Genomic DNA, 19,174 nt, shown 5'->3' on the forward strand with positions numbered 1-19,174 from the left:
ACTGTAGAAGAGGAGTTGACCTCCCGATACAGAGAAGAATCACTATCACACTCCTACTCATACATGCCATTTAGTTGAATTATGATATTTTTCTACTCAGCAGCATCTTTTTCATCTCTTAGTTTGACTCACTGTTTCATTTTATACATGCATTCATCTCTTTCTTTCTGTCCTTTGTGTTTTATTATAATGATCATTAATCTATGAAACTCAAGCAAACTTTTTTGGCTCACATGTTCACTTTTCCTTTTCTGCTCATTCAGCAGTCAAGCTGTGACTCACCAAACTGCCTGATTTCCATGCCTCTCAAAACCCTTTCTAAGCTTTACAAGTGCAAAGTTATAAATGCTGTTTTTCTAGATGCACAGTTTCTTTTCATGGGTTCAGGAAAAAAAACTACACTTTCAGCTGACCTTCCTGCCCCCTAGTGGCCGTCAGGAGACACGGCAGTGTCAGAAGGTGGACTGAAGCAGGATGCCTCACTTCCCTTCTCACTGAAACTTATCAGTGGAGGATGTTTCACGTCCAGTAAAACATTATTGCCGTATAGAAAGTTGGCTACTCTCAGCTGGGAACAATGTTACCAGCGCCAGTTCCTAATATGATTCCTATACTTTTGGACATTTTTCTTTGCAGCTTTCTGTGATAAAGGCCTAGCAGCACTCCCACTCCTCCATTCACACTGCTGCTCATTATTCACTATCGTTTATGATAGGCAGCACAGTCTGCTGCTGGCTGTGGATGTCGACTTCCCATTTCATGTCTTTATATTTGCAACTGGTGCCACGCCCTTCTGAGCCGACTGGATAAAGTTCAACAAGTGTCCTCCAGTTTCAGATCAACCACACCACCTTGTCAAAGAGGTCCAGAGGCTTTTTATTCTTAAAAAAAAAAAAGGATCCTCTACTTTAGCCGTGGAATATTTAAACCATAAAAAAACCATATAATCTCTTTCTCATCCTACTTAAACTACTGCTTTTCTCATTTGGACTTTAGAGAAAGAAAAAAAAACATGTTTAAAGATGCTTTGCGCCTTTTCTTTCTGAATTTGTGAAGTGATAGAGGGGATTGAGTGGGGAGACTAAACGGTGCGGACATCTCCACAGCCTTCAACATTTCCACCTAGCAGAGGGAGCTTGAATGATGGCTGGATGTTGTGTGTCGGCGGAGGAGAAAGAGAACCAGAGGATCAACGAGGAGATCGAGAAGCAGCTGAGGAGAGACAAGAAGGACTCTCGCAGGGAACTGAAGCTGCTGCTGTTAGGTGAGCATCACTGACCACAGTCAAGTCACTATCTGATGTGAGTTGTGAGGATATGAGGATGCGGTATCTTGCCCACATCCTTTCCCCCATATTTCTGTACTCATGTCATAATAATAATACTCTTATAAAAGCTCTTATTGCTGATAGAATCATTTGTCATTTTATTATATTCGGTGTTTGGTGTATCTCTGGTGGCTTTGACGGGAGGTCAGTGAGTCATCAAGGACAGTTTATAAATTGCTTCCTGACCACACCTGGAGTCAGGCCACACAGGTATCAAGGCAGGTGGGACAGCGCACTTTAAACAGGAAAATTACAGGAAAGGAGAGAGTATCATATATGTCTGTTGCATGAATAGTTTAAGGGGACATAAGTTTCACATCTATATCAACATCAATCATTTCTTCTCATTTCTCTTCCTTGTCTCCGGATGTGGTGCGCACAGTGCGCGTTTAACATCCAGGATGTGCGGGGAAGTTCTCATCTTTTAATCAGTTGGCGGCCGGGCGCATTTAGTTACCACATGGCACAGAAATACTAGGAAACAGCCACATGTAGATAGATATGTGTCAGTTGATGATGCATTTTGACGTCCGCTGGTTTACATTTGAAATAAACGGAAACTTGCTTCTAACATCTCATTCGTTTCCATTGAAATCCTCATATTGAGCTGTGTGTTTGAGGTTTGTTTTTGCTCCACGATGGAGTGGAGTGGAGACGTGTGCTTCCTCGCCCACATTTGGGATAAACTCGTGTCTGACGGAGGGAAAGTGACCGAGACAAAAAAGAATGAGGAGAAAATATCAATATCAAGGTTTAAATTATCAGTACAGCTGATAGACAGTGTCAGTAAGCCTAACAGGCCCCTGTATTTTTCAGGAGCATCGTCCTGCTTTATGGTGGCCTTTAAACAGTGCGGCATTATGTGAGGCGTCTGATGCTCTCAGCTTAACGGCACAACAACTCACTTCCTGGTATGAGTTCACTGACTCGCGCAAGGACCCTTCAACAGGTCTGATGCTGGTTGAGAGAGGGCCTGAGGCTTGATTCCCTGTTCTATGCTCACTTCCCTGGCTTTGGAAACACCCGGCAGAACTAGTAAACGAGGAAACAGGGTGTTGCCCCATGGCATCCAAACATCACCTGTCACTGCTTTGGAACAGAAACATTTTATTGCAGCAGTATGGGAGCACTTCAGGGACATGAGACACTGTCAAAGCCGTGGTCAGTGGTGTGTTTGAAAACCATAACTAGCTGCTGCAGGCGCGCCTCATGCAAAAGTCATGCAAATCCAGCCCTGGGCAGGATATGAGGCGTAGGTTTGCCTCCACTGCTCTCTTAGAAAGGGCTTTCTCTCAAAACAAAGTGTCAGGTTGCTGCCCACAGTGGCCTAACCAACATTGATTAAAAATCCCACTCAATTTGTTTAAAAAAAATAATTTCCTCACCTCACTGTGCGGTAGATGACCAGCACATCATGGATGGATAAGAGCAGAAAAGGATGCCATGCATTCACATTGAACACTATGTGGGATTGTGGTACATGCTGCTGCATTTCACTGCTGCCTGGCATGCAAACGTTACTGTAAGAGCTGCTGGGAAGCTCTGAGCTAGCTCTGAGCTCACTGGGCTAACATGACATGACTAAACAGAGTCTGATGAGCCTGATACCAAGCAGAAACAGGTGTAACCGGTTACCTGAAAAAAGACTCATTTACAAGGCTCGTTATTTAGTTTGAGTATAACTTTTGACAATGACTTTTTGAAAAATGAATCTATAATCTTCGACATCTGGAAAATACAGTTGCATTTATTTACCTGATCAGAGTGACTTAGAGTTCTCAGTGGATTCATTTGGATGATCACTGTCAGGTCCCCGGAGAGGATGAGGGGGAGTGAAGCTGCATGAACAATCAACACATACACGTTCTCACACTTCCTTTGATTCAGTGACCAGACTTGAGAAGCTGTAGGACATTGCACACATGTCAACACTGCCTTACCACTTCTATATGCACAGTATACACGTTTAGCTCAGCTGCAAATTTGACTGTAAAAGTCCCGGACTTTGGTGGGAAACATTTAAAAAGAAAAGTGAAAGCATTTCGAACATGAAAGGCAGCAAGAAGCAAGCATTTTTTCAGTACCTGACCATCCACCAAGTAGGCGAGTGCACTTAATAGTATCTATATTAAATATTAACAAACTAAAAAGTATGCAGGCGCAAAACACAAAGACATCAGAAAAAATTAAAGTCTTGCTCATGAAAAGGAAAACAGAACAAGTTTTCAGTCCATTTTAGTATCACAGGAAGACAAAACACTGGGAAACAAGGATCAACTGGATTTAGATTAATTGTGGATTATTATCTTGTTCGTTACAACCTTTACATCTTTTTCTTAGTTTTTGTTATTATAAATAACATTAATGCTAATATTGTTAATAATGTTATTCTTATGCAGCAGTTTTCATGTTGTGTAGTTTTTATTGTGAGAAACGATCAGCATTGACACATTTTTACCATATTATGAAACCACCTGATTCTCCTGGTGAAGCATCAGTCTATGACATAATTGCTATAGTGTGGACATGTAGATCAGGCTGAACTGATCTAACAAACTGATAAAATGTAAATGACATATTAGAGATTTTTTTGTGTCAAAAAAAAATCGTTCCAAATAATCTATTTCGCAATTTCCTTAATTTCCTAGAAGATTAGTAGTTTCTTTAGTGTCCGACCTTTTCCTTGAAAGCCTCGGCTGCCATGTTAGTTTCAATTGCAAAAAAAAAAAATAGTGAGAGGGCAGAGTGTGACAGATGATAGTAGTTCTTATCTCTGCCACATTAACACCACATTCATTCACACAGCCAGCACAATGCCACGTCACCAAGCTCTCCAATGAGGAAGTGTGTGTAGGTGTGAGGTTCAAATCTGCCTATGTGACAATGTGTTAATATCTCATATCTGCTGGCTGTAGTTAGTGTGTGTGTGTGTGTGTGTGTGTGTGTGTGTGTGTGTGTGTGTGTGTGTGTGTGTGTGTAAAGACCTCTGTGGTCATCTTTCATCACCCACAAGGAAACTGTGAAACATCACATGACACAAGTCACACATACACATGCAGATGTGCAAAGAGGCACAAATGTCGGCAAATAAACATGCACTTATGGACAGAAACATACACACTCGACCTACACAGAAGAGCACAGGTAGCTGTGGTGATGCGAGATGAGTAGCAACGACAGAGAGTGAGCGGTTCTGTTCAGACAGCCTGAGTTTAGAAATGACAACTGGATTTACTAGAGAGTCAGTCTGTTTTATTCCTGCAGAGCAGAGTGACATAGACACTGTGTATGACGAAGTAAACCTTGTCTTTTCCACTAACCTCGCAACAGAAGAGAAGGACACCTGTAACCATGGTAACTGTACACAATAAAGATAGTGACAGCTGTAGCCCTAAAATGCTTAAAGGCATAAAAATTGTGAAACAAAAATGAGACTAAAATTTTACTGATGTGAACTAGACTAAAATGTTTAGTTCTTTAGACTAAAACCAAAAAAAGCTCAAATTTGGCCTAAATAATATACATTTATGTCAAAAGACTAAAATCAAAATCAGGTGCCAAAATGAACACTGCAATGCACTGTAGATAATTTATTAAACTTTAAATAAATACTCAGTCAATCACCCTTGACACTTGACACCCTTTGGAGTAATAATTTAAAAATGATTTAGTTCAGTGATTTAATAAAGCACTTTCACAGTTTTAGTTTACTTGTAAGCTCCAAAAACTACCAGATACTACATTTCCCATAATGCAACTTGACAGAATCGCTTCATCAGGCCCTCAGTTCCTGGTAAATGCCTATATTTTTCAAACCGCTGTTTATAATGCAGACTTTATGCTTAAAATGTGTAGTATGCAAATCCAATCCAAAATAATCTTGATGACATCATCAAGAGGATTATTTTTTTCAAACTTTGGAGAGCTGCAGCCAGACACGTACAAGGATGTGTGGTACTCCCCATGGAAATTAAACTGAGCTCCATATGTAAAACTTCTAGAGAGCCCCTTTAAATGTTTTAGATATGTATTTCATTTAGATATTATTTGATCGGTGAGTCATTCAGGAATCAATTTTAAAGTGTCAACAGAGGGAGAATTTTCAAAGAAGAAAGAAATGTACTAATATTCAACTCTTGGAATAATGTTTTGAAAACAGATGTTTTGTGTTTAGCTAACAGAGCTGAAGTTATTAGTAGATGCATGTCAGCTCGTTTAAGGCCGACTCTCACTGTGAACAAGTAAAAACACTGTAGAAGTGTGGAACATTGATTTCCCTCCGTCATAGTGTTTGGCCGTCTTGGCCGTGTTTCCCTCATCTCCAAGAAACTTGACTTGTAAACAAGTTACATTCAAATGCAGACAATTTGTCTAAGCCTTGTTTGCTAAGATGTTAAGACGCAAGTATTCATAATGCCATGCAAAACAGCCCGGAAAGCAGAACACTGCTGTCAACACTCAGACTCATCAGAGAGCTTTAACACACTATGCTAAGAGGAGACAACCAGGAAGGGATATAGATGTAGGTGTGTACTCACACACACACACACACACACACACACACACACACACTCGCACGCCTACTGCAAGCACACACACAGAAACTCAGCATCTTCCAATATTCAGGTCTGTTAACAAACACACATTTGTTAAGCAAATAGATTCAACATCATGTGGTCTGAATGAGAAAATTAGGAGAGGGAGAGAGAAAGAGAAAGTGTAGTGTGCGTTTGTTCCTGTTACTAATAAAAATGAGTGGTTAGACATTAAATTTAGTGAATTAGTGCATTTATAATTTATTGTTATAAAGTAAGACAGTGGAAAGGTATAGGTGTGTGGATCAGCTGAAAGCCAGCAAGTGTCCGAACACAGACCTCTGACACTCTACCGAGCCCCAACTATCAAACACACACACCTTCACCCTGTCACTTCACTCTCTGTCAATACGCGGCGTTGCACACACACTCATATTTTGTCTTGATTCAATCTGATCTCTAATTAGTAAAGACAAAAAGACATTAAATATGTACCTGTGTGAATGAAAATGGCTTTGATATGGGTTAAAAGGCTGATTAAGAACACGTTTTAAGCTCCAGCTTAAAGCAAAGATATGAATGATGGTGCCGGGTAATATAGGTGTGGTGGCCACACAGTCATGAAAATGGTGGGAGTAAAGTAGCCTTGTTACCTTTGATACACCTGTTTCATTTAGTACAGTAAACCATCATTTATCATTTCTGTCCACTCTCAGTTAATGTAATATGATGTCTGAATATCTTTACGCTTTATCAACAATTTTGTGTTTATCAACATATTAAATATACATCAATTACATAAGCCTTACATCATTTTTGCCAGATTTTAAAGCCTTCTCATGTACCAATGATCTGCTACTTGTACACACAGTAAAACGTCAGTCACCTTCTGCTGGCCAAGTTGAGGATTCAAGCAAAATGCTACTGTGAGGATGTCAGTCGTTCACTTCCTGCACCCAGATATTGACAGGAATCCTTTTGGCAGTCAAATATACATTCAAATCCTTCAGTTTGCCTGTCTATCCCTGCATGGACAAGTTAGCAATCAAGAGTTGTCATAGTGCTTGGTTACTTGTTAGTATTTACTACAAATTGACTCTTAGAAACAAGCCGTACAGAAACAGACGTATCTTCTAATATATCTGACAGCGAACTGTCAGCTCACATATATACATGTAAAGAAGTGGTGAAATGTAATAAAGTGACTTTAACAATTATAAGGTACTTGTACTCTACTTGAGTATTTCCATTGTATACTACTGTACTTTATGCATGTACTCAACTACATTTCAAATTAAATGTCACTAGTTTACACATATAAAACCTACAAAGTTTATAAAATATGATCCATTGTGCTACTCAACAGTAAATTAGCTCCACTTCAATGCATCAGTAATGTAATAAAATCCACTGCCTGCATAATAATTACTTTTTATGTACTTAAAGTACATTTTGCTGACAATACATCAGCACTTTTACTTCAGTTAAATTTTGATTGCTGTACTTTTGAAAGTGAAAATGTGGAAAATTATATCACCTTTTAAATTGTGATATATTTACTTTTGCCTCCAGATCTGGATGTTAATCAGTTATCAAATATGACGGGCTTTTCTCTGGCTTCATAAGCATAACACTATATCATAAAAAATGTAAAGTCTGCAACTTCTCCTGAGAACGTAAACAAATCCAGTATTTTACCGGCCATTATCAAGTCTCTCCCAAAGCCATAAACATGAGAGCTGAAACAATGAACTCGCTGAACTGACAGCAGCAGTATTTTTTTTTTTTTTTTTATGACTGTGGACAAACTGAGCAGGACGTTCACACAGTCAATAACAAACATCAGACAAACAGAACACAACATTACTGCCTGTCACAAAGGATGAAGCAGCTCTGTCTTTCTAAGTCTTGATGCATCTTGCAGTCTTCATTCCTGTACACACATCTAGTGAAAAAAATTATCACTGAACACTCATGTTTTTGTGAAGATGTGGTAATACAAAAAAAATATGGCACATGTAAAATATCTTATTTGGATTTAATCCTCGTTGTATGTAACAGGCACTGGAGAGAGTGGAAAGAGCACCTTTATCAAACAGATGAGGATTATCCACGGAGGAGGATACTCAGAGGAGGACAGGAGGAGCTATGCCAAACTGGTCTACCAGAACATCTACACGTCCATGCAGACCATGATCCGAGCCATGGAGGCACTCAAGATAACTTTCTCTGGATCCCAGAACCAGGTACAGAGTCTGACTGTGTCCCCTCTTTGAATTTTTGGATTTAAACAATCACAGATGTGAAGCTCTAATAGAGTACGGAGGGATTTTGCTGCCCTGCAAGAACAGTACATCTATACATGTATACATTACATTTTCTTTGCAGTAAAATTTACAAATCAGTATTTTTTTTATATTAATAATGAGCTGAAATACCATAAAACCTGCCAATTATTAGAAACAGACAAATTGATTTACTAAAATTAGAGAAATATATTTCCACGTCCTTTGGTCTTTATTTTAAGTGTCAGTGTGCAAAGTAAAATCTAATCTTCTTTCCTGCTTCTTTTCTTCCCATTTCTAAATGTCTTTGTGTCTGTCTGTGTGTTTGCAGGGGCTTGCAAACTTAGTCCTGGAGGTGGAGGTGGATAAAGTGGAGGTATTAGATCAAACCCATTTAGCGGCCATCAGGAGTCTGTGGAATGATGGGGGAATACAGGAGTGCTACGATCGACGCAGGGAGTACCAGCTGTCCGACTCCACCAAATAGTGAGCAATGGACATTCTGCACTGATGCTACTACTGTAACAAATACTACACAATAACAAACCCACAACCATTTATGGACCAAATGCTACCTTGCTAAATAGTTTGGACTCTCTCTGCCAAACACTGAATACATAGTTGATTAAAGAGAGATGGTTGCTGATACAAATTAGCAATAATAGATGCAACTTCAGGTATAAATACTGTATGTTGCTGCTGCAGTCAGTAGCACAGATACTACAAGGAGTAGAAAAAAGAACACCGGGCAATAATAAAACACCACAGAATAAGATCTAAGGAACAGGGTTATTATGTTGTTATAACATCTCTCTGACACAGTCTCAGTGAATACTGTAAATATTATATTGTAATTGTTTGTTGTAAGGCTATTGCATTATAATAGGCAGCACCATAGCTACCATTGAAGACAATGAGGTTCTGTCCTTTTTATTTTTACCTATAAATTTGGGGGTTTTAGAAAATTGGTGGGAATGTACCTGCATGTACTGATTTTTAGACTTACAATGTTCAAATCTGAGTGCTTGTAGCCCAAGATAAAGAAGTCAAGTCAATTTATTTAAATTGTTTAAATGTTGACCAAAGTGCTTAACAAAGTCTAAGAATTACAATTAAATAAAAACACATAGACATAATTATGAGGATAAAGGGGGAAATTAATAAAAGTTTATAATAATAATAAATAAAAATTTGATAAAATCCTAAAAACATGACAGCATTGCACAAAGACCAAATAAATAATAGAAAAAGAATAGATATATCAATAAAAACAGACCAGTCATGTCTTCATGATGAGATTTTTTTCCTGGCTTTGAGCAGTTAGCAGTTAAAATGTACAAACAATATAATTGAACAGATAACTAATAAAACAAAGAAGAGAAAATAAGACACCATCTGTATGCTACTGATCAGGCTGCCATGTGCTGTAAATACAAAGAGACGCTGTACTGAGCACATAGACGAGTTCCTGCTGAAGAGCATTTATTAAAGACCTATTTTTTGTGAAGCTACTCATGAACCAGAGACAATGAAAAGAAACTTTTTTTTAGCTTGTTGTTACTATTTTTGGAAATGCACATGTGGTGTAAACTAAAATACACTGTATTTGTTCTCTACTGTAGCAAATCTCTTCTCCACTGGTTTTCAATTCCGATCTGCGTTTCCCTTTGTGACCCTTCAGTCACAAATGATACAGTAACAGTCAAACGTTAGGACACACTTTCTCATTTAAGTGAATGGAAAGGTGTGTCCAAACTTTTGCTGACTGGTACTGTACATCAATACTTGACTTAAAGATCTCCTCCAGACATGTTTTAAGACATATAGTTGTGATGTCACAAATCATGGTCGTAGGTACCTCAGACTTTCGGTGAGTGCAGAGAAACTTTCCACTTTCAGTAGCTGAATGTGAAAACAACCTTCTAGTGTCAAACTCTGCAGATACATCATTCTGCACAGTGAAACTAAAATACTCAAGTAAAGTGATAAAAAGCAAAACACATTTTTGAGTGGAGTGGGACTTTAAATGACAAGTCACAGCTAACATTCATGTGTGGCATAAATCAGATTTCTCTTATTCTCTTAAATTCACAGCGTTGGTATTTTTCCTTCCTTTTTAAATAGCCAGAAAATTCATTTAATTCTGTTATTTTGCTTAACCTCTCACTGTGCTTATTTTCTACACATTTCTTCAGCTATCTCACTGACCTGGATCGAATTGCACAACCCTCTTATATACCCGACCTTCAGGACATCCTCAGAGTCCGAGTACCAACCACAGGTATCATCGAATACCCCTTTGACATGGAGAATGTCGTCTTCAGGTGAGATACGACATACCAACAAAATGAGTAAAATTATGAGTTTTTATGTTAAGACGGAACTGGCCACAGGCACTACAGGTGATTTTTGACATGGCATACCTTTTCTGTTGTTGCTGGGGTTGGCTGTCGTTATGGCAGGATGGTGGATGTGGGGGGTCAAAGGTCAGAGCGGAGGAAGTGGATCCACTGCTTCGAGAACGTCACCTCGATAATCTTCCTGGTGGCGCTCAGCGAGTACGACCAGGTCCTGGCCGAGTGCGACAATGAGGTGAGACTTCAGCTCGTCAGCAGATCATGAGGCGACGTTAACGCTCTTCTTAGGAGCTTGTGATGTGACTTTGATCCCGTAAAAAAAAAGTTTTCAGCGTTGCCTTTCTCTGTGCGCCAATTTTATTTCAGAATCGGATGGAGGAGAGCAAGGCGTTGTTCAAAACCATCATCACCTACTCCTGGTTCCAGCGCTCCTCTGTCATCCTCTTCCTCAACAAGACTGACATCCTTAAGGAGAAGATCATGTACTCCCACATAGCAGACTACTTTCCTGAATTCACAGGTTTGTTAGTTTGTTTGAACAATCATCTTGAATTCATGTGTAGGTAGCTGATAGGGAATATCAAGGTAGATTCAGGTTGAAATTGTGTGCAGACACAGTGTCAGATTAGTGTCTCAACTCTAATATTGCACTATGGGATTTGTATTTGTAATTTTAATTAACTATCTATCTATCCATGTATTTATCCTAACCCTATCTCAGTAATATCTTAATTCTTTCTTTTATACATGTACAATCACAAGAAGAAGAGACCAGAGCTTTTATGCACAGATCTCGTGATAAACTTGTGATGTATGGTACCAGTTAGTTTGGACACACCTTCCCATTCACTTGAATAAGAAAGTGTGTCCAAACTTTTGACTGGTACTGTATGTGGCACGTAAAGTGTAAAATGTGGCAAAACACTGAAAATGTGTATTCAAAGATGACAAAACACAAAAAGAAAGGTTTTTGAAAAAACACCTTGTGCACTGAGACACATTCTCAAATTTGGTCTAATTTTTATCTTAAATAACACAAATGATTCAGATGTTGAATTCACTGAAAAAAAATATTCAACCCTGAATTGCAGGACCTCGGCAGGATGCTCGAGCAGCTCAAGAATTCATCCTGAAAATGTACCAAGATCAAAATCCAGACAAGGACAAGACACTGTACCCTCACTTCACCTGCGCCACAGACACGGAAAACATCCGCTTCGTCTTCGTGGCCGTCAAAGACACCATCCTCAGACACAACCTGAAAGAGTTCAATCTAGTGTGAAGAGGTGGAGCGGGACAGGAGAGGCGACAAAGGGATGCGAGAGAGTGGAAGGAAGACGTGAGGACAGCCAAGATGGGAGAAATCAATCAAACAAAACTTTCTCTTGGCTGTCTAAACAAAGAACATTTAGAATTTTTATAGTTTCTCCCAGTTTACACAACCGCTGAAAAGATTCTTGGGTTACTTAATACAAAAGTTCAGATATTTATATTTTTTCATCTTTTGTGCCTGTAAAAATACACCCAAAGAATATGAACATGTAACAGACGTACTGTTCCTGTTGATTGCTGTTTCTGAAAATCTTTGTAGAATTTGTAGTGTCCATTTTAGGCTTTGTAGAGATGTACTGTAAGAAAACAGTTTGTAGTAGAAGTGAGAATGTGAAAATTAGTAAAATGTAGAAATAGGACCTGTGTGCTTTAACTGACATGATTTCTGACCATGTAAAAGTTGTAAAGAGTTCCCTTCAATAATTAATTTAATAATGTGTAGAAAATGTTTGTTTTCCCCTCTCCTCTAACACTGTAAGCTCCCTGTGTCTCATTTTGCCTGCAAGTGCCTTATTTATTGAGGGCAGAGAGCAAAGCTACTGAGTTTATCTGGTTTTAAATGTAAATAATCCAAGTTGTGCTTTGAAAAACTTTACTGAACAGTTTCTTCTCAGGAGAAATGGAAATATTATTTATGGTAATTTCAAATAAACAATTACAGTTACTTAATAAAGAGTGAAATTTGTGTGTTTCTGGGTGAAAACAAGACCTAAGGGAGAGGATGAAAACCTGTATGTGACAAAAAACATACATGACATAATGCTGATATTTGAAACACATATTTTATTTTTTTGAAAACAGCGGGAAAAAAATTAAGCCACTGCAGTGAACATTTTTCTCCCCGAAAACATAAATGACAAAAACTAATGGCAACAGACATTTTTAGTCATTATTAAACTGTGATGCACCCCAAACCTAAAGCAAACCTTTAAAATATCCGTCAGAGGAAAACAGCAGCTCACAATCATAAGCATTCATTTCTTTTAAATATACTTTTCTCTGCATATATCATCAACATAGTTGGCATTGCATATGTGTGGTATAAAAACATAAAAATCACAAAATTACAATCTGCAACGCCTTCATACAGACTATAGTGTGAGGATGGATATATACAGGATATTAGATCAATATACAGCAGATTGATACATCTAAGTACAGTATAAAAATAGCATGCGTCTCTAAATCACACACAGAACAGTCTTCATCTTGCGTAAATGTATAAAAAAAAAAAGAGGGATAGTGAGAAGTAAAAGAAAACAGGTTTCGTGTACTGCGCAATTTGAATGATGTGTGTTATAAAGCCATACTCAAGATTTAAATTAGTTTCCCTTTTATATAATCCAGTAAAATAAACAACATCACACAGTATGTGTTGACAGTGCTACAAAAATGTTCAAGCTTTTTTTTCCACAAAGTCTCTCACTACTGTAGCTGTTGCAGTGTAAGAGAGACATTTAGGCAAATACAACATGAGTGAATGTCAGTGAATAAAATGAGCGATTTAATGTGCATTTGACTGAGTATGGCAAGCAGAGCTATGACAAACTGAAGGCCTAGGAAATGGAAAATGCTCTGATTCACTCGGCATTTCCTACTAAAGCACATACTGATGAGGTGTGTTTGTAAACTCAGACGTAGCATTAGTTTTACAGACTTTCAAGTTATAAAAGAACTCATTAAAATCACTTATATGTGTGCAAAAGGATGAGTGCAATGAGAGCAGAGAGAGCGAGATGGTTCGATGCATTGTGAGCGTATGTGGTAAATGTAAGTCCGTTTATATTGTAGCACTTCTGTAAGCATGCACACATACAAACTACTCACCCTCCCTCCCTCCCCCAGGTCTGTCAACATACAGCATCGTTGTGCTACTCACACATGGAGGTGAACAAAACTAGCATGCAGTAAAAGAACAAAGGCACTGACACACACACACTTTCTTTGTGTGTTCCTTGTTTTGTTTTTTTGTATCATTTCTCAGTCAGATTTTGGGTAAACTCTCTTGCGTCCTCCAGTTTGGCAAGAACCCACTGGAAGTGAATGAGAACAAATTTTAGCACATTATTTACTGTGACTACAGGTTTGATATACAGATCTTTAACCTAGATGTGACAAAGAAACGCTAAGGCATTTCATCAAAAAATGAATAATGAAGTTATACATTTGAGTCAGAGGATCTTACTCACCTTGGCTATCTCAGGGGTTTTAAAGTTGATGATCTTCCCAAACTCCTTGGCGTGGAAGACAGACTTTACTCTCTCCTGCAGTTCACAAGACAGATGGTTTAGTGCAAAAATCTACAGGAAAATTGACTACAGGTGTCGCTGCATCCCCAAATCTCAGAAAATGTATGAAACTGTATGTAATATGTTTTTCAAAGTTAGCCTGGATGATATTGAATACTTGAATATTTCTGGGGAAATTTACACTGTAGAGATGGTGGATACAATGATGACCAAAGATTCACTTTGGTCAGTCTCCTAAGGGCAAAAAGAGTAGCTTCTGATTTGGATAAGATTTGTCTGTATTTGTTTTTTTTGTACCTTAGCCTCGATGCGAAGTCGGCGGTCCTCTACAATCAGCGGCTCCTTGGTGAACTCTTCAAACAGATACTGCCACTCACAGGTCAGCTGGCCAAATGTGCCTTTGGTCACGAAAAATACGCCCCTGGAAAAGAGAGCAAGAAACACTGAATATCTCGTGAGAGGACACCATGGATACAAGAATATGGGTATAGATTAGAGTGAGGCAAACTCATAGAAACATCACACAGGACAGTTATATGTTGGCTGAATAATAGTAAATATGTAGTACTCTGCCACTGTTTAACAGCTTCTACCAACAAACCACAAGCCCACAGGGTTCCAGTGGCCAACACTAACACACTGGTTTAACTGGGCAGGTAGAAAGACACAATGATAGACTTGACTAAAATAAAAAAAATGAAAAAACAGTTGGAATACTTTTCATTAACTCAATAAGGTGCTGAAAAACACTCACCTCTTGGTGATCATAAGGAAGTCGGAGTCATTGACCTTAGCATGAGCAAAGTATCTGTACTTAGCAAAACGTCCGTTCTCAATTTTCTGGAAGAAGAGAGAAAAAAAGAAGTTAAAAATACCCAAATTATTATAAACTGTGGTATGTCTGAATCAAACTGAAATATGAATGCCAATATGTTTATATTCTATGACAATTCATACACAAGTGCCTTTAAAAACATTTTCTAAAGACTGAAAAATGAATGAGCACGAGCTACATGTCGACCACGATTCTCTGCAAAGTGATTACAGAAATTTACTCTTGTTGAAAAAATTGGAACAGAAAGATGTCGTGGGGTGGAGAAGAAAGATGGAATGAAACAAACACAAATGGCAGGTAGACGTTGAAACTAAAACTCTTTATTGAGAACAAGACAGAAGTGAATAAGTGACAGTGAATGATGAAACACATTGACTGATGAGGAGAAAAGAAGATTCAGGGAAATAATTCTCTATGACTTCATGAGGATTTTCTCAACAATGAATAAATATCTGAACAATGGGAAGAAAAGTTGGTTTTGTGGCATGAGTGTACATGATGAAAGAAAAAAAAACGGGTTGGAGTTAAATGATGAAAGATAAAGACATTCGGAAAAACAAAGAAAACACAACTTAATAATTAAAAATTTAAGATACATAAAAACACATTTCTTTCACGTAAAGGCCTTTGTGAACTCTGACTGAGAGACAGCGGGCAGAAAACGAACTCCAGCACAGACTACTGATATACAAAACACCAACGCTACACTACAGCTGTCACTCCTAGCTGCTTTCCTCATCACCCTCATCCTCTGAGCCAGTTCTACTCCATTCAATGTAGGCCCATCTCCTCTGTGGACATGACAAGAGAGAAGACAGAGTCGAGGTCAGAGAAGACAAGAGACCAAACCTGCTTCTACCCAGTCAGCTGTATCTACCCCAGTGGTAAAAGGAGATTTAGACAACTGTATCACATAAATAAATGTTACTACAGCTTGGTTCTTACCCAGCAGCTTTTTAAAGTCGCCCTCTGCTGCCATGTGTTTATGTTTTTAAGTTTAATGTGACTTTTCCAAAACAACTGAAATTGTAGGTTTCCGTTTGGCTTCTGGAGCCGAAATTCCTGTAAATGGGATGAATTTCGCCACCTTAATGTGGTGATCTAACTCTCAAGTTGTTGGGAAACAGGCTTCAAATACATTGTGGACAAATTTCTTGTGTCCATCTGCTTTGCAGTTAAAAGCTTCCTAAAATAAATTCAGTTTGTCCACAATGTATTTTAAATCCTGTTTTCCAAACAACTACAACAGACACATGAAACAAATGCATGAAATGTGGTATCCACTAGGATTTGTAGTTGTGTTATTCTTCAGTTAGTCCTAATTTGTCACAGGGGGTAAAACCATCACTAACACATCAATACACACACAAACCTAACCTACGTCTAAAGCTGGTGATACAGACAGATGACAATCTAAAGGAAAACCTGAATAAATGAATAGAGAAACAACTATGGGAGATTTTGGACCAACATGTTAGGCGAGGATCTCCACCATCATCATCATCATCAAAACACCAAATGATGAAATCATTTACATATCTTTTGGAATAATGGTCGACACACAGGAGTGTTGAAGCTGTTGGGGAGGACCCTTGCTGCCCAACACTTGAATTTGGTTTCTCTAATTTGTCACCAATCTGTAAACATTAGGGGAAATTCTACACACAGTGTCTTTACTAGTAGGTGAATAAAGTATCTCTGACCTGAGACTCATAAGCAGAAACTTCAACCCAATCCATCCAGCACAACTTCAGCATAAAATCAGCACAGAAAAGTAACCAGCAGCTTAAATGAAGCAAAACTGAGACACTTCTAACCTATTCCAAAATATACAAATATGAGAGACATAATACTAAGACAAAGTCACCACACCACATGCAATTTAAAGTGCTAATCGACAACATGTTTAGCCAAATGCCTGCTATAATTACAGCTGATTTTGCTAAAACCATGCAGATATAGATAGCATCATTTGCCACAACATCACAGAGCATTAAAACATGTTAGTTGAGTAGAAATATGGAGCAAAAACAGAGAGGTAGTCCACTGCACAGTGGCTCTGTTTCAGTAAAAGCTATTAAAGAGTGAAAACATAATCTTTGCTTTGGCACTGAGGAGTTCTCACGTTTATTTCCACTCTTCCTCATGCATTTACATGGTTGCAAATATGTAGTTTTACCTTCTTACAGCTAAAAATATAGCCACAGAGGTGAATAAAAGGACAGAAAGTTGAGCTGATCCATAAACACAAAAAGCTACGACAATTGCTGAAATAAGTAAAAGGTTTAAAGATAATTAAATTAGAGCAGGCTGAAGGGGGGATGGTTTAAAAACAAGGTTTAAAACAAGTTTCTTTATGTCTGTGTTCATGTGTCTGCATGTACACCCGCACACAAAACTGCACTAGCAAACCTGGGCGAATACAAAGATGAATCCTGTCATAATCTCAGTTAAATAAGAATATTCATGAACTAATATTTGCTCAGGTCTGACCGTGGAAAGCTGATGATATGGAAATTTTTGTCCTACCTGGAGCATCTGACTGCCGATGCCCTCTCTCTCCTTATATGGTCGTATGACTCCGTCCTCATGGATGAAGCGAGGAGGACGCAGGGATTGAACATCTTGTGAAGTCTCTGCTGCCCTAAAAGTGGAATGAGACATGCAAATACATGGTGGGAATACAGAAGACTGTTGATGCAAGCAAACACACAGTATGATTACATACACAAATATTCACATGTACATGCAAAAACATACAGTTTGTATTCTAATATGCAAGTGTTTTTATATATTTTTTGGCTGTAAACTCCCAATGAAGCAGCAACAGATGCAGATAAAATATACAGAATATCCACTTTGTATACATTCAAACACACTGTGAGATGAACATACCTCTTGATCCCTTGGAAGGTGCTGCTGGCCATGTCAATAATGCCTCCTGTAGGTCTGGCTACAGCACCAACTAGACCTTTACCAACACCTTTAAAGAAGCCTGCTGCACCCTCCTTTTGTGCTCCTGCAAAACAATAAAACATCACAGTTATAGAGGATTAGATTAGATTAATGTGAAGAAAATTATCTTGATGTAATATTTTATACCATTAATTTTGTCCACAATAATTGTACCATTAAATTTTCTGCCGTCACAAAAATCTGTAAGAGGGTTTGACTCAACGTACCTTTAATAGGCTTGGTAACAATGCCTGTGATCCCACTGACAAACCCCTGAAAAGAAACCATGACAATGTTACCGAGTAGCAGCAATTCGAGTAGTCGGTTTACAGGATTATTGTTACTAGGTTAAGTGTTAAATGATTCATCAATGACAGATTAATTTAAGTCATTATATTTTTACACTTCACAACATGTGTTTAAAGGATAGGTTATCTCAAGATAATATGAGGCTTCAGCCGTCTGAGTTAGTCAAATAAAGTGGAAATCTTCCACAGTTACTGTCTTTTTACTCAAAAACTTCCTCTTTTCTTGTTCAGCTGCAGTAGAAGGATCGTAACAAAAAGAGGGAATTTGGCACTAAAAAGGCTGTGACTAAGATATTGACTTGATTTGACTGATGCGGACATCTGAAGCTTCAAATAAACTTGAAAAATCATGAACCTGTCCTTTATGGTGTGTTTTTTTCCACTGATAAAAACAATAAGAAACAATCCAGACGCTTCTTGTTTTACGTACAGACACTAATCCTTTTCCGCCCCTGGTCAGCCCCTCTCTCAGGCCACTGGGTTGTTTGTTCATAGCCTCTCGTCTCTTCTGCTGGTACTCCTCGTCCATCGTTATGGCGGCGACACCCTTTGCCATGGCACCTGTGATCCTGGAGGCTGCGCCTGCTATTCCCCCTACAAGGCAGATAGGAGTGTTTATATTTAGTCAGGTATATTCTTTAAAATATCTACTTCTTCCTTTGCGACTTTATTTCATCCTGCCTACAGGGCATCCTCTGTTTATTTATGTAAAAAAAAGTGTATATGTGCAGCTGTATCTGTAATATTCACAGAAATTGTAAATGTAAAAAGATATTATGATTACATAATGATGACTAAATACATAATAGAGGACTTATGAGCCCTTTGCTTACCTACAGCTCCCCCCACCAGAGCCTTGACTCCAAGAGCCATTCCTTCCACAAACTCCTCCGGCCCCTGGATGGCTCCCTGGAAAACCCCACGCAACAGTTAAACATGAAGGAGACACGAAAGCAACGTCTACACTGTAGTGGTTTCATGTAGCCACACT

General features: G+C 38.5%; 2 protein-coding genes across 5 annotated transcripts in view; one reads left to right on the forward strand and one right to left on the reverse strand.

Annotated features, from left to right (window-relative positions):
- The first annotated feature begins 463 nt into the window (after window positions 1–463).
- On the forward strand, window positions 464–12,182 carry LOC121904440 (guanine nucleotide-binding protein subunit alpha-14-like). 2 transcript variants are annotated; one of them, XM_042422193.1, is made up of 8 exons: window positions 464–863; window positions 1,107–1,264; window positions 7,924–8,108; window positions 8,479–8,633; window positions 10,343–10,471; window positions 10,610–10,739; window positions 10,871–11,024; window positions 11,596–12,182. In XM_042422193.1, exons 2-8 carry the CDS (start codon window positions 1,141–1,143, stop codon window positions 11,784–11,786), a joined length of 1,068 nt encoding a protein of 355 aa, XP_042278127.1. In that variant the 5' UTR covers window positions 464–863; window positions 1,107–1,140; the 3' UTR covers window positions 11,787–12,182. The 2 variants fall into 2 exon arrangements, with proteins under 2 accessions (XP_042278127.1, XP_042278128.1); XM_042422194.1 differs by lacking the exon at window positions 464–863 and having other exon boundaries at window positions 896–1,264.
- A 1,612-nt stretch (window positions 12,183–13,794) lies between these two features.
- vps13a (vacuolar protein sorting 13 homolog A) overlaps window positions 13,795–19,174 on the reverse strand; it is a 39,458-nt gene continuing 34,078 nt past the window's right edge. For 2 of the 3 annotated variants that reach the window (XM_042420793.1, XM_042420792.1), the window contains 9 exons: window positions 19,017–19,092; window positions 18,614–18,777; window positions 18,103–18,148; window positions 17,816–17,939; window positions 17,450–17,564; window positions 14,840–14,925; window positions 14,383–14,506; window positions 14,026–14,100; window positions 13,795–13,869 (listed from right to left, as the gene is read on the reverse strand). In XM_042420793.1, the coding sequence (XP_042276727.1) occupies window positions 13,810–13,869; window positions 14,026–14,100; window positions 14,383–14,506; window positions 14,840–14,925; window positions 17,450–17,564; window positions 17,816–17,939; window positions 18,103–18,148; window positions 18,614–18,777; window positions 19,017–19,092 (870 nt within the window). In that variant the 3' untranslated portion in view covers window positions 13,795–13,809. Of the gene's footprint in view, window positions 13,870–14,025; window positions 14,101–14,382; window positions 14,507–14,839; window positions 14,926–15,220; window positions 15,712–17,449; window positions 17,565–17,815; window positions 17,940–18,102; window positions 18,149–18,613; window positions 18,778–19,016; window positions 19,093–19,174 lie in introns of those variants that run through there. The other variant, XM_042420794.1, reaches the window with a different exon arrangement.

This window comes from Thunnus maccoyii, chromosome 9 (assembly GCF_910596095.1).
Source record: "Thunnus maccoyii chromosome 9, fThuMac1.1, whole genome shotgun sequence".
Classification (NCBI taxonomy): Eukaryota; Metazoa; Chordata; class Actinopteri; order Scombriformes; family Scombridae; genus Thunnus; species Thunnus maccoyii.